The sequence below is a fragment of the Pteropus medius genome, unplaced genomic scaffold (assembly GCF_902729225.1).
Source record: "Pteropus medius unplaced genomic scaffold, Ma_sr-lr_union100, whole genome shotgun sequence".
Lineage (NCBI taxonomy): Eukaryota > Metazoa > Chordata > Mammalia > Chiroptera > Pteropodidae > Pteropus > Pteropus medius.
The window spans coordinates 13,675,910-13,701,289 of NW_024347788.1; the positions used below are offsets into that span (position 1 = coordinate 13,675,910).

The following is a 25,380-nucleotide window of genomic DNA, read 5'->3' on the forward strand; positions in this document are numbered from 1 at the left end:
CCCAGCTGCTCACCACGGAGTGGACACCATGGTGGAGGAAGGAGGCAAGAGACGGACATGAAGAAAGTGCCATTTTTCGTGAACACCAGACACCGTGTTTCAGAATGAAGCTGGTTGGAGCCGTATTTGCAGGGAACCATCTGTCTCATCAGCTTCGAAGCTTTGATTTGGTGCCATCGGCTTGTCCTATCAGCATTCAGAACAGGTCTTTAAGCCGCTAATTAAGGGTACAAACCTGTGTTTCTGGTGACAGGCTGCAGACTGCCGGGCGGGGACACACGGCTCCCACGCGCGTCTGGGGCCCCGGCCTCCCGGGAAGGCCTCGCACGGCAGCGGCACAGACGTGTGGCTCTGCTTCTCCGCACTGTCCTCACGGGCGCCGATCGATGCCCGTTCACGTGGTGTGTGACTATAACTCAGATTTAGGTCTACTTTAAAAAACGTAAATAAGCAAAACAATAAAATGGGACGAAAATACAGAAAAATGTCCAACCTGTCATCCTACTTGAATACGCTTAAAAACGTTACAATTTGCCCCAAAACGGGAGTCTTTTACCGTGCCGCTGAGGCGGAGGCCGTGAGGGCAGGAAGTCGGGGGAGGGGCGGTGCCACCTCCGCCACCCGCTGCTGTGTGCCAACGTCCCAGGCCCCGCGGAGGTGGCCTCAGCTCTGCGCAGTGACCGTCATCGCCGCTGCCCTTGCTAAGCCACAGCCGGCTGGGTCAAGGGCACAAGTGCTCGAAACGTGGCAATTCTTACACACGAGCGTTCCAGACAATTCGTCGACTGCCAGTTTCACTCTACACGAACGTGCTTTGCGTTTCTTAGATGCCACTTTTTTTTTTTTAATTAAAAGATTTGCTGCAAAAAAATGACACTTTTGGTAATAATTTTTTAAAATTACTTTTAATTAAATTGGTCATTTGAGACTACATTGTGACAATCCCAAGAGTCTTTTATTTGCAAACAACAAAACACACCGAAGCGATTCTGAACAGCTATGCGACGGCCCGAAAGCGCTTTGCCGGGCGCCCACACCGTCACTCGGCGAGGCAGGCGCCTTCAGGCTCCGGGAGAGGGTGACACGGCCGCAGTGCCGAGAGCTGGGGGTGGGGCAGACACGCTCCTGCAGCCGCCTCGTGGTCAGCGGCCGGAAGAACCCACCGCTGCCTGACGAAGGGCGTCATCCCAACGCTGTCAAGGTCACTTCCAGATGAAACGCCCTGGAAGAGCCATCAAAAACCCTACATGCCCATTGGCTGCGGGTCCCTGGGCGTGAACTGGGCCAGGCGGCGTGGGCCACGTCCAGCCCGGCGCATGGGCTCTCCTCAGCGCGCCTGACCCGCGACGGCTCTGGGCGCAGGCTGACCCCTCAGTGAGCCCCCGTCGCTACACGGCGGGCAAGACGGAGAAGGGACAGACCCCCACGGGCGCTGTGGTCTCCCTGGCAGGCCTGCACCCAGGCAGGGGCCGTGAGTTGGCGAGTTTCACTCAAGGGCGTGTAGTGTGTTGTGCACACTGACTTAGTCACATCAGGCCAAGGGTCAAGAGGTGCTTCTCTGAGGAGGTGATATTTAAGGCAGGAAGGAATGGGTTTCTGTGTCCCTTGGAGGAAGGGCGGTGGCGGCAGGGGCCCGGGCGGAGGGACACGAGCGTGTCCGGGGAAGGCCCTGAGCAGGCTGCAGCATCTAACTCCTTGGCCCCCGTAACAGGCGCCAGTGGGACCAGGACAAATGGCAGCTTGGTTCGGCCTGTCCTTGTTTTCAGTCCTCTCCCCCAAATGTGGGTCCTGACAGACAAGGGCAGGCCTGGGGCCCGATGGGCACACGTCTGCTTCTCCAGCTGCAGCATCTCTGCCACCTGTGGCGTGGACTTGGCACAGGCTGTGCAAACCGGCGTGTGCACACTGGGCCTGGTGCCAGGTGGCTCTGGGTCCCTGCTCCCCAGCACTCAGCCTCCGGACCACCGGCTAAGTCAGTCCCCCAGGACGTGGGACAACCCACCTGCCTCTGACCTGGCCGGGCGCCAGGGCACGTACAGAGCAGGGACATGGTGTCACTGCAGGCAGACGGCCCTCAGGGCGGCACCTCTGCTCGCCTCGGAAGCCAGGCCCTGGCGGTGCGTGTGCACGTACGGCCAGGCTGCTCTTGCACACTCAGGCTGCCTTCCTCACACACCCCTCCCCAGACTCCGGGTTCAGCTGAGTTCTCACTGGTGGCTGCGCTTCACCGAGCTGCAGGCGGGCGGCCAGGGGCCCCGCAGTGGGGCGGCTGCAGCTCTGCGGTGCTGTGGCCTCTCAGCACGGCCCAGAGCAGAAAGGGGTCTTGGAGGCCCTGCGCCTGCGAGCACATGGGGCGGCTGGGGGAGGTGGCACCCGTGCCAGTGCTGGGACACGCGGGAGGCGGCTCCAGACCGAGCCCAGCAGGGTCTCAGCGCCGTCTGCCCTGCCCTTCCCAGGACGAGCATGCTGCCCCGAGCTCTGGGTCACAGAAGAGAAAACTCGCCGACCCCGACTGGGACACACAGAGAAAAAGTGACAAGAGAAGAGCACAGGGCACATCCGGGGACGTTTCCTGCCCGGCCCGGCAGCGGGGCGCGGACGTGCGTGCGCCACTTGAGGAAGATCTGTGTCCTCGAAACAAAGACCTGAGCAAGCGCCCAGCCACCCGCTACTGCGCAGGCGCGCTTCCCAGCCGCTTCCCGCCAGCACGCGGCCAGCGACACCTTCCTGCTGCCCAGACCCGCCCGCCACCGCCCGGCAGCTCCACAGAGGGCTTCGGCCTTGGAAGGCAGGAGAGCGCTGGCCTTCAAACACCCTGAAGAGGGGCTTTCATTACAGACTAAACTCCCTAAAAGTGTGCACAGGAAGGAAAGCCTCCCTCAAGCCTGAGGCACCCTGCGGGACGCGCGGGAAGGGGGCAGCCGCGGGGCCGAACATGACACCATGGTGGAAGTGTCTCTGCTGACATGCGCACGCTCACGCACACACACACGCAGATGCGCACACATATGGAGACGCGCACACTCATCAACACACATGGACACACACACACAATGCATGCATGTGCACACACACATGCACACTATCGCACCACACACCTCGACACACAGATGCACATATGCAGACACACCAACACGCGGGATGACACACAATGCATGTATGTGCACGCACATATGCACACACGCACGCACACGCCACACACTGACACACACACAGATGCACACACACGCAGATGCGCACACACATCAACACGTGGACGCGAGCATACACACAATGCACGCATGCGCACACACATACATGCACACACTGACACACATGCACATGTGCACACATATGGACGCACATACACCCATGCACACACACACGACGTGCGTGTACATGCACACGTGCACACACGCACACCCACATGCGCAGGCTGACGCTGGCTTGTGAAGGGGACCCCACGCCCTCCAGGGCAGTGAGCGTCAGACTCGTCCACGTCTACGGACTCCGTTGTTTAGCCACCCTCGGATTCTCCACTCCACAGAGGCCACTTTGGGTTCTGCTTCTCCGGAGACCGTCGCGGCCACCTGAGCCTGCCGCCCATGCCCCACAGACCCCACGGGATGCCAGGCTTTTTGTCTGTACACGTGCTCCGATTCCAAGACACGCAAAACTCCAAAGACAAAAATATCCTAACAAATCTGAATACCCAGTTTCCATAGAGACTGAAATCAAAGTGAACTGTCTAATGGGGGTTTTGTTTTTTTAAAGGCTCTGGCCCGGAGCTTCACGGCTGGTGGACGCCGAAGGCCTGGGAGAGGCTTCTGTTCCAAAAGCGTTTGTGGCTGTGCAGTCGCACGTTCCACGTGAGACTTGCTGACAACAGCGAATTCTCATTGCTGCCCCTCCCGACCCCGTGGACGTGAGCACTGACCACGGCACTCTGCTCCCTCCCAGCCCCGGATGGCCCCGCAGCGGGGTGGGGCAGGGCCCCGGTGCAGCTGGTTTATTCCTGTTTCTGTCACGAGACCCCAAGACATGTCCATGAGACGGCACCAAGTGCAGTCTGGAGGTGACTGGTGCCCACAATTATGCGCTGAGCTCGTGGGTGGCACAGAGCACAGACGCAGAGCCGTCACAGGCACCCACGCCGGCACGCACTCGGCTTGGTGGCACTCGGCTTGGTGACTCGCATCGTGGAGGAATGAGACAGGCCCCGGCACAGCCCAGTGGGGCTCAGTCCCACCGGGGCCCACAGGAAACGCAAGGATGGCCTCCCCCACACGGTAACTGACAAGGGGCTTGTCTCCCCCGCTCCAGTCTCATTGATGTGGTGTCACCCTGCCCATGCCTGAGCTCAGGCCGCGGCGGGTGACCGTCCGCAGATCCCCGAGCTCGGCTGCAGCAGGTGGGCGGGGGTTCGACCTGCCCTTCTGAGACGGCCGTGGCGAGGCTAGAGCTGCTGGTCCGAGGGCCACACGGTGAGCACCACCGACGCGGCCTGGCCTTGGACCGGCTTCCGGCGTGCGGCTCAGAATCCGCAGGAAGTGCCCTGAATGGATGCTGGCATCGCCTGCCTCCGACCTCTGCACCCCCCAGAACCGCCGCTGACCCCCCATGTCCCACCTCAGCCACTCTGATCAAACGCTCGAGACCCGCAGCCCGGCCTCCGTGAGCGTCACGCGTGGCGCCTGCCTGTGAGGGGAGGTCCTAGCTCACGTGTGCCCGCGCCGAGAGCACACATGTCCTCACTCCTGTCTCACCCGGGCTAACGAGCCCAACACCAGGGGCCCCCACTCCGCGTCAACGTCCCATTCTGTTTCTGATAAACGCCCTGGTCTGGTGAACGCCAGCCGCCACGTGGAGGGCATGCAGCCCGTCCGTGACACCCCCGTGGGGACAGGTGACACTGAAAACGACGCGGGGCTTCTGGACAAGAAGGCTTGGCCACGTGCCGGCAGGCGAGCCTGCGCTGCAATCTGCCTAACTCGGCAAACGGGACAGCGGCGGTGACTCGGCTGCGGCACGCGCGGGCACAGACGCTGACAGGAAGCGGGGGAGGGAGGGTGAGCTGTCGTGGCGGCTGCAAGGGCCCTCGTTTCTCGGGGGTCCACACTGGATGAGCGCCCGGCCCAGGCAGCTGCGGCGTCTTTCTCTCGCAGAACGACCGAGACAGGGTGCGCCCCGGGGCGTACCGTGGGCTCTGCCTCACGCACGGGCTCACGAGAGCTCTGCGGTAGCTGTCGGAACCCACCGCGGGCATCTCGGCGACACCCCTGGCCAAGCTGATCCTGCTTCTCGGCTCGTGGACGGGAGTGACGCCCAACGCGCAGAGACCCTAAGTCTCGGCTCAGCTCTGGGCGAGCCCGTCTGCCAAGGTCCCTGGCGCCTCCCGCTGCGCGGACCCAGCACCACCGCCGAGCGCCCCGCAGTCGGCCACTCAAGGGCACAAGCGAGGACACCCCTGCCGCTCCTGCTGTCCGTGTTGGGGACCCTGCTTCCTCTGTCACCGGCTCCCTCCATCTCTGCTATTTCTGACGTCACATTTAAAAAGCAAAGATGATACACTTGTTCTCGGGTCCTTAAAATGAAGGATTTCGATTCTGCTGGAGTCAAGTCCCTGCTGTTTGTGTGCGATGGGCTCCATCTACACAGACGGCTGAACAACACTTCATCTAAGACCGAGGGGACGTCCACGGCTTGTTTCCCTAAATGTGAACAAACGAGACTCTTAAGATAACGAGCACCGCAGGACGTCCCCGCCTCACGAAGCCGCCCGCAGACAGGCTCTCCGGCCTCGGGGACAGCTCACGTTCCAGCCATGCCAGGGAAAGCCCCGCCCGGGGACGCAACGTGTGCGCGTGCGTGCACACGCGTGTGCGTGTGGATATGCGCGCGTGTGTTGACAAGTCACCTGACTGGCACGCTGAGAAGGGGCCACACGTCCACCCAGCACCTCCAGTTTGGCACGTGGACGCTTCCCCGTGGAAACCGTGACGTTGGCGCAAGCTCGCCTGCGCTCTGTGCTATAAACTTGGAAAAGAAATTTCAGCTGCATCTGTGGCGCCAAACTTGAGTTTCACTTTACATGAAGCCTTAAATTAAGTCAATCGATCTCCAGTAGCAGACGCTTCACTAAACCCGAGGCGTGAAGACATCTGTGCTCTTCACCAAGCACACACGGAAGGGCGGGGTTTTCACAGGACGGTGTGAGCAGTGCCCCCGTAACTGCGGCCCTGGACTCAGGAAAGCGCCATGCCCGTCAGCAGAGCCTGCGCGTCCACCACGTCGCCGCGTCTCGTCTCACAGACGTCACTCCCTCAAGCTGCCTCTCTTTGGGCTTGAGTTTCGTTCTCGGATTTTATTTCTGTGTAGAATTCCCCTCTTAGTGGCTTTCCCACCTTAAACTGAAACCCCTGTACGCTTCATTTCTCTACATACGCCCCAACCATCGGGTAGAAAATCGTGGCTGATAGTGTGGTCCTGCCGCTCTGACACGCATTTGTTTTATGAGACGTTTCAGGAGCTTCTCCTCCAACCTGTGCAGCAAGGCGGCCGTTTCAAACACGTGCTGACCCGCGTGGCTGTCCGAGTCTGTGCGACAGGCAGCGCCGAGCATGCCGACCCGGGCTACGACCCCGGCTCCTCGGCCAGCTGGCGCGGTCCCCTCCTGCTGCCGACGGAGTGGACGGTGCGAGGACTTGAGGAGTGGGACAGGCTGCGGCTGTCTCCCAGGGCCCAGTCTCTTCATTTCTGCCATTTTCTCCGGTTTGGCCTTAAACTATCCTCGCAGCAAATGCACCGCGTGCTGTGGCTGCAGTGACAACGAGTGTCTTTCAGCCTTTCCTCGTTCCCTCTCTGCCGGATCGAGATCCCCAGCGCCTGCTGCACCTGGGCCAGGTGGGTGGCCCATTCGGAGCCCACCGTGCGCACGTGCCGTCTGGCTGGTTCTCACGCGGACTTTTGAAAAGCTTGAACGCAGCGCGCAGGGCACAAACTGTCTTCGCTGCGGCCGCATGGCCAAGCTCAGGCCCACGTCCCTGAAGGCAGAGGATCCAGAAGGACGTGAAGTGGGACTGCACGCCGAGCAGGCGCCATGCGGCCACGACGCGGACCGCCTCGTCACCCGACGTTTGGCGGGAGTTCTTCCAGGGCCCTTCCCCCGACTGCGACCACCATCTCTTCGCCTTCTTTAAATTAAGAGACGTAAAATCCAACATTCCACCCCCCGAAGCAGTGAGATGTGACAGGCGGTTCTGAAGTGAGTCTGGAGCCGGAGGGCTGGTCCCGGCTGCAGCTGTGCCACCACGCACTGCGCTCCGGGGGACGCTGCTAACGCTTCCCCCTCCCTCGGGAACGAGAGCCGCGGCAGGGGCACCTCGGGCTCAGAGTTAGAGCCTGTGAAGCACGGGGCGCAGCTCTGCACGGAGCGGATGCTGGAACCCTGAAACGGTCTGCTGTCTTCCTAAAAGCCGGGCTGAGGCGCATCGGCAGCAACGGACACGTGAAGCAGGTGCAGCCGGAGCCCGGGGGCCCCTCACACGACCCCTCACACGACCCCTCACACGCGTGGGTCTCCGGGGCGCTGGCCGCTGGGCCGTATGCACGCGCTGGAGCGTGCCGAGCGTGAGCGGCGGCTGACGTCAGGACAAACGCTGCTCGCCACATCCCCGCCCGGCTGGAACGCGCGGCCTGGAACCGAAGACCCCTGGGTCCCGGCTCTGCCGTGTCGTGTCATGCGATGCTGCAGGGGGGACGCCGCCGTCTGAACGTTGCTTCCTCTCTGGGACGAGTGACGCGGTCACACCTGCCCATCCGGGTGGTCGCGACGCATTAAACCGCAAACGAGGAAGAGGGCGGCTCGGGGTCCGACGGTGGACAGTGGCTGAGGACACGCTGTGCCTGTCCTGGGAGGCCCCGGAGACGTCGCAGCACGCTGCCTCCTAGGTCGCTGGCAAGGCTCTCTCGGACGGTCGCCCAGCGGGGCGGGCACACGTGGCCCGACTGCACTGACCTCCGGCGCAGTCTGTGGCCGGTGCTCCCTTCCCAAAGCTCTCAGCGCCCAAACGCGCTCTGCCCAGCAGACTGTCACTCGTCGCTAAGTTTCCTGCTGAGCACAGACGACGAATCCCCAGCTCTCCCTGATGTTCGCACCCAGACTAACCCGAAGCTGTTACTGCTTTACAGCCAAGAACGTTTGTAAACGGCCACCCACATTTCAAGGAAATGTTCCTACCTTCACGTTTATGTTCACCGGCCACGAAGATGGTGGTATTTCTAATAAGGAATATTAATCGATACCAGGTTATCGGAATCAGACCCCATTCAAATTCCAGCTCGAGTCTGCTCAGGAAACGTTTGTGAACTCTGGTTCCCATAGCGACGAGGCTGTGACTGAGCTGGCACCGCCCGTCCCTTCTCCAAACTGCAGACTCACGCGAGTGATTTTCCGAAGCAGCTCGTGCAGCGGAGCAAATGCCACCCTTGGAGAACACCTCGGGCTCAGTGCCCTGTTCCTGCCCTAAACAAAACATTTCTCATTTCCTCCTTCGTGGCAAATTTCACTAAAACACCACAGAATTAATTCTCTTTAAAAAGAGTGACCGAGCCGAACGCCAGGGGCGAGTCGCCACTTACGTGTGTGCGGTGGGATCGCGGCTCTGTCCGTCGTGAGATTAAGAGGTCAGCAGTTTCGATTCTCCGTAGAGACACCTTCGTGGACCCTGAACGGCTAAGGGAGGGTTTGCAAGGTGCCTCAGAGAAGCCACTGGTCTTGGGTCTGACCCTCGGGGACGAAGCGGGCAGTGCCCTCGCCACGCCGTGAAGGGGCGCAGAGGGTCTCTCAAAGCGCACGGCCATCGTGTTGCTGAGCTGGGACTCGGGGCAACGCCTGTGTGAGTCCCGAATCTGTAGGCTTCCGCCCGCTGTGACCCTAACCCCCCCCACCACCACAGCTGGCCCCCGAGAGAGCGAGACCGCGGTCCACACGGAACCGGCGCCGCCTGTGCCCGCAGAGTGTGGGCAGCGACAGCGACCTCTGAGGATGAGGCGAGAACTTCTAAAGTGGGAAAACAGCCCACGGTTTGGCAAATCATCTGCACAAAATGAATACTTGAACTCAGCCCTCTTTGTCACTATGGGCAAGGCCGCCCATTCTGACGGGTGAGCTGCACGCCCCTCCCGACAGTGCTGGGGCCGGGGGCCGGGGGCACAGCACCTGCTCCCGTCGGCAGGTCCGTTGGGAGCCCGGAGAAACAGCGCTCCGCCCGAGCTGCGTCCTCAGGCGGCAGGCCAGCGGGGACTCTGCGGTCACCATCGGAGGTGGTCACCACCGCACGTCACCCCCCCATACCTCCCACATGGACATCTTGGGTCCTTATGCCCATCTTGCCTCAGAGCTGAGTGGATGCTCAGTCCTCAAATCTGAGTGGCTCGATGCAGCCCAGAGCTAACGAGGAGACCGGGGGCTCCGCTCCACAGCCGGGCCCCGCGTCAGCCCGTCTGCTAAGCAAGGGACAGGTCCCAGGAGCCCGCGTCCCTGTGTCAGAAGTGGCTGAGCAGCCCACGGCCGTCTGGAAGACAGCGCTGGCCCGGCCGTTATGATGCCGGCAGAACAGAGCGGGCCCATCTGGCGTGCGCAGGAGGCCGCCCCGGTGTGCTGTGTCCGTGCGTCCTCACCCCGAGAGCCTGGCTGACCGGGCAACACAGCCCCCGCCGTTCCGATCCACCAAGCGGTGACTCCGACGGCCCTGTGGCGTGAGCACAGGGCGCCGAGCCCACTCAGGGAGAACGGATGGCCCCAGTGGACGAGGAGCTGGCTGCCTGGGCGAAGCTGCTATGACATCTGGAATGTCACCCCAGACCCCCTGCCATGCTCAGGGCCCCGAGGGCCCTGGGTCCCAGCACTGCACTGGACCAGACAACCCAGCCTAACCCGGACGGCTCCGAGGGTGGGGGGCGTGCTCTCGGGCTGCCTGGCCAGGGCGTTCTACCCTCCCCCCCGCAGTCACGCTCGCCGAACACGGCAGACGCGCGGTTTTACAGTTTACGCAAATGGCTCTGATTCCCAGGAGTAAAAGTAAAGAGATACAGTTTCGCGCGTTCAGTGCCCAGCACGTCCACGACCCTGCCTTATTCTGCGCCCCCCTCCATCAATAATTTCAGTGACACTTTCAAGAGTGTGTGACCCATGGACCTTTAAGGGACAATGAAAACGAGTGTCGGAGCAGCATTGTGTCCCTACAATGGCCATGGGCTGTGACTCTCACTCTTTGAGCGATGTTTTACCCCCGCCCCCCTCCTGAAGGCTCACCACGTTTCCTGAATGGAGAAGCGACTTCTCAGATTAAATCTGGCAGCTGCTTTTATAGAGAAAGCAAAACGAATCAATGAGAGTTTTTAAAGCTATTATCTGATCTTGGCAACTGGCCCTTACAACCTGTCTGCCCCAGTGGAACACGGAGGGAGAAGCAGAGAGAACCACCTGTTCTCACGACGGCTGCGTGGGGGGGACCATCTCGGGCGACCAAAAAGTGTGTGCTGAGGCTGGATGATGACCACGGTGGTGGCCGGCCAGCACGGGTGCCGGTGCCAGCCACGGCTAGGACACACCAGGTCAGCCTGCGGACGACGTGCGTGAGGGTCTCCGCTCCACAGAAGTGAACTCCGAAGCGAACGAGGCGGTTCTGTGAGCTGCCCGGGCAGGGAGCGGGCAGTGGGAGCTCGGCAGGCCGCCCGCCTGTCATCCACACCCAGACCCCCACGCCATCTCGTCTACACTGCCGGCAAGCGGCATGCGGGGGGCGGGGGGAGCAGGAGCGATCGTGTATTAAGATGAAGACAACGCACGCTCACTGTGCGCGCACGACTGTGTCCTTCAAGCACCTTCGCTGTCCTCGCCGTTCGTCTGATGCTTCCCAGTTGTGATCACGAGAAAACGGCAGTGTTTCCCTCACGCTGACCTCGGCTCCTTGGGATCAAGACGACACGCGTCACGACACTGGCTGAGCACCGGCCCCCACCCCGAGCCTCTCCGCCTCACTAGTTACGCTCTCTTCACCCCCCCGTTCTAAGAAACGCGGAGGTTCAGAATTTTTATCACGATTTCATTTACGAGGGGCGGACTCGTCTGAGTTCTCAATTTGTTCTGCAGCCAACTGTGTCCTTTTGCAGCCAAATCCGTCCTTTTACTGTTGCTTGTTCATCTTTCTCCTCAGATTCCACGTCTAAGTGAAGTCACGTGGTCTTGGCTCTGTCTGAACGGAGGTGGTCGGTGTGCTGTGCGGGGGGAGGGGGTCCGGGCGGGAAAGAACTGACAGGACCCGGTGCCGTGGGGGCGGAGCAGCGGGTCCCGCCCGGCAGATGTGGGGAGGGCCGCGGCAGCAGGGCGGACAGAGAGCCCAGCACGACGAGACAGCGTCTGGGAAGGGCAGGTGGCGGGGGTGGCTGGGCCCCCACGGGCGACGCAGACACATCTCCCTTCACGCACCTCACGCACCCCGGCGCCCGATGCAGACACGGCCCCCTTCACGCACCCGGCGGACCGGCCGCCGCCGACGCGGAGCAGGGCGGTGCTGCGCGTGACGCCGTCTTCAGGACGCTGTGTGGGCGTGAGCTGGGACAGGAAGACATTCGAGTCGGTGACTCGGTGAGATGCCGACGCAGTGACGCAGCAATGGCTTCAGGACGTCGACAGAAACAGACTTCGACCCTCGCAGCTGAAGCGCGGGAAGCAGGCCTGGCTCGAGGGAAGTCGCACGATGCGACGTGGGCTCGGGAAAGCGCGTTTTTCTAAACCATGGCAGAACTGAATCCGCTCACAAGGTTTTTCACGCTCTGAAGACACGTGGTTAGACGCAACAGCTGTCAGGTCGCGGAGCATTTGAAGTGCGGCTGTGGGACTGCTGGGCCCCGTGGCTTCACCGGCGGCTCAGTTGTGACGGCTTCTTCAGTGGTGGGGACCGTCACGCCACGCAGTGGTCTCTCGAGAGCCGAGACCCGGGCCTTTGCAAATGCGTTTCGGGGAGTGCACAGGACACACGGCCACGCTGACCGGGGGAGCGGGACCTTGCCCACGAGGCCGCACTGCGCCCCGCCCGCGACAGGGCCCCGTGCCCGGCACGTGCTCCCACGGGCGCCCCTCCCTCTCACCGCGGTCGGTGGGAGCTGCGTCGTCAAAGCCTCGTCCAGGGCGCGCGACGTCTGCTCCTCCCGGGCCTGACCCACCCCCTCCCGTCTTCGCTGCTTCGAACGAGCCGCAGCTCTTTCTTCCTTTTCAGGTCTTTTGATTTTTTGGGGGGGAAACCGAACACTTGGAAACTATAGTAACTCTGGAAAGCCTTCCCTGGTTTGGCTGTCTTTGATGGTTGGCTACAGTAGTGTTTTTAGTGACTTTCTAAACTTCACTTTCGCGAAGGCTGCGTTTTTTGTTTCTGGGGTAGACTAGCCCTCGAAGCTTCTTACTCCGCCATGTTCCTGCCTGTCACTCCTCTGCACCTTCAACATCCTGGCAAGGAGGCTGTGTTGGTCGCGGAGGGGGTGTCTGAGGCCGTCACCAGTGCAGCACATTAAGAAATGCTTTGACCTTTGCCACTTCATAAAAATATTTCTTGGATCGTTAAGAAGGCTGAGCATCTTTTCAGGTCTTCAGAAACCATTATTACGTATTTATATAGTGGAACGTGCGCCATTCGGCAATCTATCTAAATGAAGTGAATAGGCACAGGTCAAGCGTGGTGCCTAGTTCCGTAAGTGATGAGAGACACGGTCACTTGCTACTCTAACGGTCAACAGCTAGAGTCGTGCACGAGCCGACCGAGGAGGATGAACAGACGGCAATGAACAGGTTTACATCTCGTGAAAACCACGAAGACGCATTATTTTCAGCAGAATGTAAAATAAATATGACTTATATAAACCAAACGAGGCAGCACTGAAGAACCACCGCCCCAGGGGACAGTGCCGGGGGGTCGGGCGAGCGTTCCTGAGATGCAGCTGCACACAAGGCCCAGGCCGGGACCTGTCGCCTGTTCCCTGGCTCCATCGCAGCCTTGCTGGCCAGGAGGATGAGCTCGCACTGCGGCCGAGTCACTCGTGGGAGACTGAGTGAGCCACGCCCTGGACTCCACGCGGGCTTGGCAGCCACACCGCTGTTTTCCGTCGCCCCAGATTCAAAGGCCTGTCTTGTCCAGGCTGCAGTCCCCAAATGGAGCTGGCCGGCCTGGGACCTGGGCAGCACTTGGCGAGCATTTGCTTCATACCCGGGTGATGGCCACCATCACGTGACTGGCCCTCGGGCATCTGGGGCTCAGACCTGCCACCGTGTCTGCTGTCTCTCCGGGTTCTCTGCCACGAGCTGGACGTCCGCCTGGCTCTCTGCTGCACGAGCGCTGCTGGGAGGTGCCGTCGGCATGCTGCCCTCGGAGCGTCCAGCCGCCTGATGCAGACTGGGGGGCCAGGATCACGCGGTCCTCAGGTTCCCCCCATCGTTAGCATCACGATCGGGTGTTACATGTGGAACAGCTGAGCGGCATCTGTGTGACTCAGGACATGAGACCCGGCGCTGTATCAGGTGGCTCTCAGGGTTCAAAGACCGGGTGTGACTTTGCTGTGATGTTGATTATAGTAAAAACAAGTAATAAGCAGAGAGAAGCAAATCAGACAGGTGCAAAACACTGAGCACGACGCAGCACATGGCGGGTGTCACTGCTGTAGGTGGAGGGGCCTCAGAAGGTCCCTAGCACGGTCTCCCAGGGCAGGAAGGGTGCAGATGCCATCAGGAGCAGCGGTGGCCCCCTCTGCTTGTCATCAGCCTGTGGGTTTGCGATGCTTAGTTTTAATTGAGCTGGGCCACGATTAAAACAAACATAAACAAATAAAATGCTTTAGAAAATGAGTTTAAAGACACTCATTTCAGGTTTTGTGTCCCTGCAGATATGGACCTATTGTGTTCGCGTGTTCACGCGTGTGCGTGTGTGTGCATGCGTCTCAGCACACTAGCCTTTAGGATAAGACTGTTCTCTATTTTAAATAACCTCGGCTCCAAATAAGTTAAAATGTAATTGACAAGCGCATTCTCCGTAACGTAGGAAGGTCACACGAACACAGACGAGGCGGAGGCAGCCGAGCTGACGTGACCGTGCCGGAGCCGTGACTGCAGCGGACAAGGCCTTCGTGCACGGACGGTTCCCGCGTGGCTCAGGTCCGAACTGTCTCCCGGAGCAGGACGAGCGTCAGCGCGTCAGCAGGGCATGGGGGCACAGGCCCGGCCAACCACGGGCACACGGGGCACGGGCCTGGGGTACGCAGAGCACATGGGGCACATGGAGCACAGGCCTGGAGCACACTGGGCGCACGGGGCACAAAGAGCACACGGGGCAGAAGTCAGGCCGCACTCAGCTGTTGCGCTCGGGGACATTAACTGAAGTTTCCGGGTCGGCATCACACACCCGTGTCCCCCAGCCTGACCCCCAGTACAGAATCTGCCTGCCTCACTGGGGATGCAACACAATCCTCGTAAGAGGACTCGTGGCGCAGACCCCGGTTCATCAGAACCAGCTTCTGGGAGGGAGCACTCCTCTTGGCCAGGGTTTGGGGTGCGTCCAGGTTTAGGGCGGCACACTTTGCAGTGCACTCCAAGCACCTGTGCACGCTCGGGGGCCTGGGGGACCAGCCCGGCCGTCTGCGTGTCGGAGCTGCAGAGCAGGCCTGGACGACCGTGTCAACCTCCCCTCCCTCCGGGCAAAGCCGCCTCGGCTCCCTGCGCCACGCACGCGGCTGAGGGACGCGGGTCACGCAGGACCGGGCAGGCGGTGACGACTGAAATCCCCTGACTTGCACAGTCAGGGGAGCTCCCCTCCCCGCAGCCGGGCCGCCTACCTGCCTGGCACCGGGGGCAGACAGGGTTTGTGGATGGGGTGAAGGCCCATCTCCAAACTTGCCCAACAAGCCCACCCAGAGCAACGAAGTGCCTTCCAGAAACAGCTCTCTGCGGGGACTCGGGCACACCCTGTCCACTCAACCACAATGTTGGCCCCTGGTGGGAACTCGGGAGCTGGGCCAAGGTCCCCAGCAGCCCAGTGGGCTCTGCCAGACAGCCATGCGGGGACAGACGCACAGAGTGCCGTGGCATCGACGAGCCGAGACTGCCCACAGGTGCCCACGGCCCACAGCACAGGCCGTGGTGGCCGGACCCCCACATAGCCACACAGCGCTGGGGGGGCCGGCGAAGCCAGGCCTGCTTCTGCCCCACAGGGCTGCGTTCACGCTCCCACGGCTCACGGCCCCACGTGGGGCACTACGGAAAATCAGCAGCACGGTGTGACAGGCCACCCGCGTGCAGTCTGAGCCCCCGAGTCCCCCACACCTCGACCCCACGGGCCCTGAGCCTCTGCTCTTAGGGTCCATCACCCGCCTGCTTCAGAGGCCTCCCCAACAGCTGATGCTCGCACCGGGTCACCCCTTCTCACAGCTGAAACCACGCGTCTTTGGCACCTTCGCGACACAGGCGAACGCGCTGTGGAGGTTACAGGGTGCACGTGCTCTTGCGTCTCCACCGGATGACAGCTGTCTAGAGACCCTGGTCGCCTAGCTCGGCACAGACCCCCTCTGCGCACTGGGTCGCGCGAACTGACTTAGCGTTTCGACGGCCCCAATCACACTAAATGCAAGTGCCAGCTGAGAAGGGAGCAATTCATTCAACTTATCTCTGACCCTGAATCAGGAAATTCCAGCCACTTCTTGCGTCGGGATGTCCACCGCCCCGTTTCTGCTTCACGACTCCGTAGTAACCGCTCCGGAAGGTGAGAAAGCAGAGAACACCGCCATCGCTCTGCGTGTGCTGCTGAAGGCGACGCCAGGCGTGCTTGTCGGGGTAGCGTTGGGTCAGGTGCTCCAGATAATCAGTCAAGGGGCTCGGCGGGGACACGGCCCACCAGGCTGGGATCCCCGGCTGACCGCTGGCTGGCCTGTCTCACTGGGGCTCACTCTTCAGTGTCACCAGGGATTCCCAGCTCACCGCCAGGCAGGACCCGAGCACTTTGCTCAGTGGTCCCTGAGCCTCTCCGAGCAAACGTCACCCTGCTCCCCTACTGCCCCGTCCACTGAAACGTGTTTCCCACTCAGACGCTCTGAGGTGAGAGGCCACGTGCCTGGGGGGGGGGCGTTGTCTGGCCTGTGACAGTGTCAGCCTAACCGCACTGCTGCGTCCCTGTGGAGTCCGCTGCGCTCCGCCCACGTGTCAGCCGCTGGCATGGCCCGCACGGGCAGGGATGCCGGGGGACGGGTGGGCCCCTCGGTCTCTGCCGAGGGAGGGGCAGGCCCTGGCTGCAGACTGGAGAGCCCCGTGGAGCTGCTGATGACCGGGGCCCCCGTGTGATGCGCCCCCTGCAAACCGCGCCCGCCCCATCTGCGGTGAAGGCGGCAGAGGCAGCGGGGTTCACGGGGAGAAAGCTGGATTCGCACCAACACCTGGTTAGTTCTCTCCTCGTTTTCCTAATTTTCCTTTTCATGCTATTTTTCTTTTACACACTTATCGTCATTTACTTGACACTTTACTTTTTCATCTGGTAACGGATAATGCGCTGAAATTCACCCCCGTGGAATGCATGACGATGTGGGGGATAAGCCTGACGGCAGGAACCCCCCGCTCACGACAGCTTCGGCAATTTGAAAGGCTGGTTCCCGGCGGCCTGCTCTGCCGCACGTCTACGGACGAGGCACCGGGCCCCTGAACAGCAGGCGGACACGACAACGCCGTGGACGCCGAGTTCACGCACGGGCAGACGCCCCGGCAACCACACCCCACTGGGAGCCAAAGCTTCACCCTGCGGCAGACGCGGGTGCAGACACGGGGTCCTGGGCACAGCCACCTGAGGGCCAGAGGTCAGGTCGCCAGAAGCTGGGCGCCATGATGGCAAAGGCGCCACAGCGCTGCCCCCCGACGGCCTGTCCCCTGCAAATTGGCAGGAGCCAAACAGCAGACGGTGCGGGCACACGCCAGGACGGCGTGGTTGACGGCGGGCCTCGTGGGGACGGTGGCCCGCCACACAGCCCGTGTCCGGTGACGTCACGCAAGGAAATCGCCTACCGACACGCTGCTCAGAACACGTCCCCAGCGTTACGTGGCACGTGACTGTACTTCAGAAACGGTTTTAGAAGCAGAGCCAGGGACCGTGCGTCCCCCCCATCGCTGACGCGGTGACGGCACCTGGCGTGCTGTGGGGTGGCCCTGGCGCCCAGCGTGGACCCTGCTCGGCGTCCGGGTCTGAAGTGGGAGTGGCACGTCCCCGCCAGCTGCCAGCCACCTCGGGCGTCTGGTGCGCCGGCCTGCACGCTCAAGGCCCGCGCTAGCAGCCATCTGGCCGATGGGGCCCCTCCCAGGGGAAGCTCCATGTCGTGGGCGGCTGTGACCCGAGCCGGAGGGCGGCGGGCGTGTGCCGTGAGAAGGCGCACGAGGGCGAGGGGAGCAGGAGGCCGGGCATCGCAGCCGTCCGCAGGAAAAGTCTCCCCTCAACGCTCTGCAGCCCCAGACGCGGACGCGACCAGCCACTGGCTCTCCCCACACGCGACGCACGTGAACCCGGAAAACCGTCAGGTCGACTGTGTCAGCACCGTGGTTCCAAGTCCACTCTGCTTTCTGTTCCGAGACCACGGGGATGCCCGCTTTTAAAACAGTGTCCGTAGCCTGCGGCCACGCCACCCTGAGCACGCCCGATCCGTCTGCGCTCGGAAGCCGAGCAAGGTCGGGCCTGGTTAGCACTTGGATGGGAGACCGCCTGGGAAGACCGGGTGCCGTAGGCGGAAATAATAAAATAAAAAATAAAGAACTGTAAGTTGACAAAGTCATTGCAATCTGTCAGATCAACCAAGGATTGCCTCGTGCACACACACAAAGCGTCCGTCACGTCTCTGCTCACTTCCCAGGGCACAACTTGAGTTCGGGGTCACGTGATCACAAAGTCGGGAGGAGGACACATGGCGGCTGTGTTGGAATGCTTTGCTTCCAAGGTCATTCTGGAAGGATAAACGCTGTGGGGTCTCAATCGTTTGTCACTCACACGCTGCTAATGAGACAAAACAGAGAAAAGCAAAATCACAACCACGTCTCGGTGACAACAAGGGTCGTGGTGCGGACGGCTTTTTGTTTCTGTCAGTCACTCAACAGAACAAACAGTGCCTGAAACGCAGCCCACGTCTATAAACAAAGCACCTGACCGAACACTCCAGGGCGCTGTGGCCCTGGGCTCACGTCGCCTGTTCTGGGAACCCGTGACGGACACCGGGCCCACGGCGGGCGGCCCTTCCAGCACGTTCTCCAAGCACTGTGGAACCTCGCATGGGCTGTGAGCGCCCCCGGGCCGCACGCTCCAGCTCTCCTTCCTGCACGTGGACGGCCCTGGGACTCGCCGAGCGCTGGGGGGACGGGGCACGGACGCCGTGGAGAAAGGCAGGAGGACGCGGGGACGGGCGGGGACGGGCGGGGACGGGCGGGACAGCGCTGCCGCAGACGCTAGCCCTGGGCACACAAAGCCGTGAGCCTGCGGCGCGCCTGCCGGCCTCCCATCCCTGGGCCCCCAGAGCCATCAGAGCAGGACGGGGCGGCACGCACAGGCCGCAGGCACAGGCAGGGACTTGGCGCCATGTCAGATGAGCCTCCGGGAGGGCCTCACGTTTGCCGGTGCAGAGAACATTACAGGGCGACACACAGGAAGCTGCGGCTCTGACCTCTGCGCAGACACTTCAAGTTCAGTGAGCAGGAGGCCTGACTGCACCTCGGAGCTTGAGGGTCACCAGGGCCTAGGGACATCTGGGGTCCCACGCGCATATCGGGATATTCACGTTTAAAACTAAGGACTGACGTTCAAAGAGGTGATGTTCCGCCGCAAAGGTGGACGGCAGGCCCCGTCCTCACGTGAGCTCTCGGCAGCCGGCTTTTCGACGCTGGGAAGGTCCCCAGGGCCTTGCCACCCGGACCCCGTGCTCGGTGCGCGTTCACCCCCCACACACGCTTCAAAGCACAACCCACAGGCACAGGGTTAGCGACGGACGAGAAAGCAGACGGGACTTCATCTAACCCTAATGGACCTGGAACTGGTATTTCAACTGCTCGGTGACCAGGAAAACAAAATATTTACGTATTTATTCCTCAAGCAAATTAACGAGGGAGAATGGTTTCGACGCCAGCTGAATGCCTGACTCTCAGATACTGGACAACCGAAAAAGGTGGAAATTTGCAAAGTCGGGCTCCCGGCACATCTGTCATTCGCAGATGCACGACCGCAAGCACCTCAGACAGCAGGTGGCACGCGCGGCTCGCCCCTCTGCCCGCTGTCTGGTCGTGTTCGGGGGCTGCAGTTGCCTGTGCTGGCGGTCAGACCAGAGCCCCAGGAGTCGGCTGGAGGCACCTGCCGTGAAGGCACAGGACAGACATGCAGAGAGCCCGGCGGGGCGCCGGGCGGGCGTGGTGAAGGGCAGGGCCGGCCCCGCGAGTGCCCGCAGGCCAGCGCGGCTCCCCTCCTGGGGACTCGACATTCGCGTCCACGCCTGGCGCGTGTGCTTCTTGGTGGTCACTCCGTACCCGGCCCCACCCCAGCCCCTGGAAGTGGGACACTCTCCCTTTGTTCTCTCGTGGGCCAGTGTCCTCCGGTCCTCTTCTCAAGTGACATCCAAGCTGCCCTCCCGGGGCCTCCGCCTGCCTGAGCGCCACACCCGCCCCCTGCAGTTAAAGCCCCCCCCCCCGAGCTCTCGGGACGTGGGGGGCCCTTTCTTTCTTCCCTGCAGCTCAACAAGGCACTGGAAACACTGCTCCGTGTTAGACGGCAATTTCATGTGTTTGTAGAACAGTGATCAGAAAAGACCGGTTTTGTCCAAAGAATACCATTAAAAAGGTACGATCTCAAAACGGAGGGGGCCGTTACATTTGATAAGGTGACGCCCGTGTTTCCAGGGACAGGCACGGGGTTGGCGGGGAGGGGGTGGAAATGCTCCCTTCTAAATCCCTGATGCTCAGCTTTCCCAGATGTGGAGGGGGATTTAAACCTCGGGAGGACTCATCCCCGGCGGTGTGAAAACAGCTCGGGAACATTCCAGCGCTCAGTAGCCTGCAGGGAGACCCTTGAACATCTGCATTAAGAAACTAGGAACGTGACGGCACTAAATGCAGGACAACACCCACTGTCCTTCCTCCCGAGCTGTGGGGGGAGCGGGTGAGGTCCCCTTCCACTCACAGTAAAACACAATCCACCTGTCCGTCTGTCTGAAACGCCGACAGGAGTAAGCGATTCGTGTTTTAAATGATCAGAGTTAAAAAAAAAGATTTAGAAAGAAAATCTTTTACCTTAAACTTCTTTTTAAACCTGCATTTTGCTTTTGGACTGGAATTTCTACAAAGAACATTTCCAAATAATCCAGTGCCTATTTATGTCACTGCCAACAGTCAACTTCTTTTGAAGTCATAATCTTTAGGCCTCTTTCACTTAAAAACCTTTCATGGTCAAATCCAATCCAACATTTTCCAGCATATCCCTCTGTGCAAACTTACATACTCATAGCTTATTTTATTTCCTACTTTCATTGGGTTAAATAACATAGGTCTAAGATGCTGTTATGACCTTGGGTGGATTTCAAGTAAGTTCCCCTCAGCAGCCTTCATCATCCATCTTCCCATGTCAGGGGATCCACTTGCTCAGAGGACAAACGAACCATAAAAAATGTGAACAGACAAATCCAGGAACTGACACCTGTGGTCCCGCTTGATGTCTGTAACTGTCCCTGTGGTCTCGTTACAAAGCAGGTGGTGTCGTGTACCTGTCAGAACAGTTTGAAAGGCTCGGGGACTCTTAAAACACTTCCCTGTGCAAAATGGACGGGCAGCGTCACACAGAACCTCTGGGGTACCCGTGACGTCGAGAGAGAAGGACCAAGTGACCTTGCTACATCATAGCCAGTTGCCAGTGACGTCTAAAAGGCGCCAGGGACCATGAGGAAAATGATACGAATTGAGACGGTCTCCCTTGTGTTATCGTAGCAAATCGTTTTAACAAGCGAGACTGTTACTAGTGAATTTTTAAGTTTTTTCTTTTTTTGTCTTTTGTGTGGAACGGGTCACTGGAGGCCTTGCTGGCTCGATGCATCCGCCTCACGAGAAGGCCCGCCACGGTCCCGGTGCCCAGTCAAGACTCAGACTCCGATGAGCTACGAATCTGAGCAGGAAGAAAAACACCGACGAGCAGCAGCGCGTCCCGCGAAGGTTCCGCCCCATCAAATCGGTCTCCAAATTTCAGAAACCTGGCGGCGCGTGAAGTGTAGGCGGTGTGCATGCGGACTCTGTGATCCACATTTTACATACGACTAACGTTTTTAGTTCTCTAAGAACGGACTGCGTTACTGTAGGGATCCACAGGTGCAGAGCCGAGGTCTCCAGCACCCCGAAACTCTGCTCCGACCCTCGGGGCTGGCAGACACCGCCGTCTGAGACAACGCCGACCCTTCGGGCTGCTCCGCAGAGGGTGAGCACGGACACACAAACGGCTGTTTCCCGCCCCCCTGGTTCAGCCCTGAAGGACTGCTCAGGGCTCCCTGAGGACTGAGCCAGAGGAGCAGGAGCCGGGCGGTGATGCCCTCGCCGGGCGGGACGGCCACCACACCCCCCGATGGCTGCGTTGTCACCTGCCTCTGGCTCTGACCCTTTCTGAGCAAGAGTGTGAGTTAACTGGTAGAAGCCGCCACAGAAATCACCAAACAAAAGAGCTGATTTCGGATGCCACTCAGCGCGCCCAGCCAGCTCTCACTTAGACTAATTACTTAAATGATTGAAAAACGCATGAATATTCATGTGACGGCCTTTCAAAAACACAGCGCAGCTGGGACCGTGCTGCCAGATCCTGCCTCCCGCTCCCTCCTGCAATCTGAACCGCAACCAGCTTCAGAGGTGCCGGGGAGCCTGGGGGACAGGCACGCGGAGGCCGCCACTGCCCCTGTCCACCTCCCATGACAGTCACCCACCCCAGCCCGACGGGCCCAGCCCTCGGGTCTCCTCGGCTGGAGATCTGGCCTTTGTCTGCCAGAGGGCAAGTCGGCCTCACCTGAGTGCCACCACGGGTGTGCCCCCAGGACAAGGACGAGCATGTGCCAGCTGACAGTGTGTGTGATGGGGCCCTCGCACCAGAGCAGGCAGCCGGGGGAGTGCTCCCCGGACTCTGCCCAGGACGGGCTGGCTCTGGCCACCGTCTGGAGGGGCTGCGCCCACAGGCTCCTCCTGGGCCAGCGGGCCCCGCCCACTGCTGGCAGGGGTCAGGCTGTATGGCCATCTAGGTCAGCCTCGGGCCACTGCAGAGTCGAGCCCAGCACGGTGACGTCCCCAGAAACGGGCCAGCACCGTCACTGAGCAAGCACCCTAGAGGGAACCCATCTCCGCACAAGAGTCGTGGATTTGCTCCTTATGACCGCGCACGCTGACGGCCACACTCCGCACGGCACACGCGGCCTCCACAGACAGCAGACGGGGAGACCTGGATGGGGGCACAGGGCCCCGGTGTCTCTGGTGCACACGGCACACGGGGACTGTCCCCAGCAGTGTGCATGTGTACACACGTGTGTGTATGTGTACTGTTTGTGTTGTGTTGTGCATGTGTGTATGTGTCGTGTGTTGTGTGTGCATGTGTGTGCTGTGCATGCACGTGTCAGGCATGCGTTTGTGTTGTGCACTGCATGTTGTGCATGAACACGTGTGCTGTACCGTGTGATGTGCCGTGTATGTGTGCGTCATGTGTGCGTGTGTTATGCATGAACACGTGCTGTGTTGTGTGGGTGTGTCGTGTGCGTACTTGTGTGCGTTGTGTGTATGCATGAACACGGGTTACCGTGTGCGTGTGCGTGCGTGCTACATGCAAACACGTGTGTTGTGTGTGCGTGGGGAAAACCAACTGAAATTCTTAAACCCACAGGACAGGCAGCGCTGCTGCCGGGTCACGGCGTCCGCTTCCCTCGCGGTGCCGGCTCCGTCCCGCTCGGCCCCGTCCCCCGCGTCCCGTCCAGCACCGCGAAGAGCCGCGGGCGCGCTCGGCCTCCAGCAGCCCGCGTCCGCCACGTGGCCCGCGGGTGCAGCGCACACTCACCTTCCGGCTCCCCGCACAGCGTGCACTGCGACTCTGTGGAGAGAGAGAGAGAAGCCGTTACTCGAGGCCTCGGGCAAAGCCACAGACGCGGCAGCGACAGCTCCATGCGGCTCACGCGTGCAGCAGTCGAGCCAGGGTGCAGGCAGCTGGCGTCAAACGTGGCCGCGGGGAGCGTTTATGCACGATGCCCCCCGATGAGGACCCGTCGCACGGTGGGCCATGTCAGGGTGCCCCTCAGACGGCTGGGCCTGTCTTGCGACTTAGTTTCAGCATCGCAGCCTGACTCTGCTTACGGCTCTGCTGTATCTCCTTTCAGACACCAACCGTCATGAGCTGAAGCGCCGCGTTACGACTCAATAAGAACACTGAAACCCACGGCGTCGCCTAGGTCCCCCCAGGCAGGCAAGGCCCAGCACCCAGCTGTGCAGAGCAGACCAAGGTGCTGCGGATGTGGCCTTGGACCCACCTGAGACTCGCAACATGCACACGCACACGCACACGCACGGCAAGCACGCGCCTTCTTCATGGGAAAGGCTTCAGACTCAGGCCGGGGCACAGCGTCACCACTGTCCATTTCCCAGAGCGACTCCGGGAAACGACCCGTCCCCCCAGCTCTGCCATGGGGGCCGTGATATCTGTATGTGGGGACGAGAGGGGTGAGTGACAAGCACATTGAAGAAGCTAGTGCAAGGCCGGCCGGCACCGAGCACGGGAGGGAAGCTGGCGCCCTCTGTGCCAGCTCCTGTCTGGTGGCGGCAGAGGACTCACAGCAGACCCATCAGCTGGGTGGGACTCCGAGGGACAGGAGGGTTTTCAACAAAAAAAAAGCACCCCAAGTCCAAGGACAGGCCTGAATGAAGGCAAAGAGGCAGGTGACACGCAGGACAGGCTGGTGAGGGGGTGTCAGGTAAGGCTGAGAGCACACATCAAGGACAGGCTGAGGGGGACACTGGCACCCTAAAAGCACCTGAGGTCTCCAAGGATGAAACTCAGGAGCCAACACGGGGTCCCACAGCACAGAGCAGCAGCGTGCTCGTCACGCCACAGGAGGGCCTCGTGGTGGCCTAGGACAGGACAGAGCGGGTGGGGACAGACAGAAGCAGAGGACGGGGGACGTCAGCCTGTGAGGCTCAGCCCAGGAGGCGTGTGCAGCAGGAGGGGCCTGGAGGGGACGGACGAGAGCAAAAGAGCAAAGCCTGGGCCTTGGCCGCTCGGCCTGACGGGACTGGTGTGACTTCGGGGGCAGCACGACCTGCAGCTGGCGACAGACCTCTGGACGGCTCGCTCCCTCCGCAGACGAGATCAGTGGCCATGGCTTTGCCACTTCTGGCCCGACGCAGGGCAGGCCTGAACGGTGTCCTCTCCAGGGACACAGTGCTGAGCCCAGAACTGTCGCTAATCGGTCCGTGTGAGAGAGCGGGGACCAGGACCTGGGACCCAGCGGCGTCAGGAGGAGAGGCGGAGCCAGGCACCCACAGTGTCCCCTCGCTTCTGAGCCACCCGCAGACACGCTTGTGAGCGAGGTCCCGAGGTGGTGAGACGGAGAGGGCCAGGCGCGAAGCCGCCACCCGCAGCCTCTGTGCAGGGAGCCTGGGCAGCGCACGACGCCCTCCCTGCAGTCTGCGGGGCGCGGGCCGTGGCCCCTGCGAGGTTCGGGGGCGGTGCCAGGGGCTTCCGCTGCACCGCGGTGTGGCCGCGGGGGGCAGAGACGGAGGAGCCGTACAGGGGGGTCTGACTGTGCCTCTGCTCCAGGCGGGACAGAGCCCCAGGACCCAGAGGCACAGCAGAATGCAGGCGCTTGCGTGGGCGGCGGAAGCTAGAGCCCCAGAGCAGACAGCGCCAGGCGTCCGGTCGCCACACTCCGCTGTCACCACACTCCGCTGTCACACACCTGCAAGCGAATCTTCCTTGTCCTCGGAGCTGCTGGCAGAGGCACAGAACCCCAGAAACCGACGGTTCAATGAGAAGCCAAGCCCTGAGGGCTTCCTGGAAACCAAGGTGCGGGAAGGGCCTGAGGCTCTGGTTGGTTTTATTTGTCCCAAACACAACTGAAGGTCCCCCTGCCACCTCTGTGCAAGTCAGCTGTGAGCAGTCCCAGAGTGGCCAGGAGGGGCCCACCGCAGAGGCCCACGGTGCCAGTCAACCCAGAGCCCCTGCTGGACGCTGACACCGCCACACCACACAGGCGTGGCCACAGCGCAGCTAAGCCCTCCTCACTGCCTGCACTGTGCAGGAGGCCACCGAGCCAACCGCCTTAGGGACCTGTCTGAGGTCACATGATGGG

At 61.1% G+C, this 25,380-nt stretch overlaps 1 protein-coding gene and 1 pseudogene across 1 annotated transcript in view; one reads left to right on the top strand and one right to left on the bottom strand.

Moving 5' to 3' along the window:
• The window catches only part of DLGAP2 (DLG associated protein 2), a 317,447-nt gene that overhangs the window by 79,559 nt on the left and 212,508 nt on the right, over window positions 1-25,380 (bottom strand). The window contains exon 6 of the mRNA XM_039877344.1: window positions 23,097-23,129. Coding sequence (XP_039733278.1) covers window positions 23,097-23,129 — 33 coding nt within the window. The remainder of the gene's footprint in view (window positions 1-23,096; window positions 23,130-25,380) is intronic.
• Window positions 17,664-17,781, top strand: LOC120614529 (uncharacterized; annotated as a pseudogene).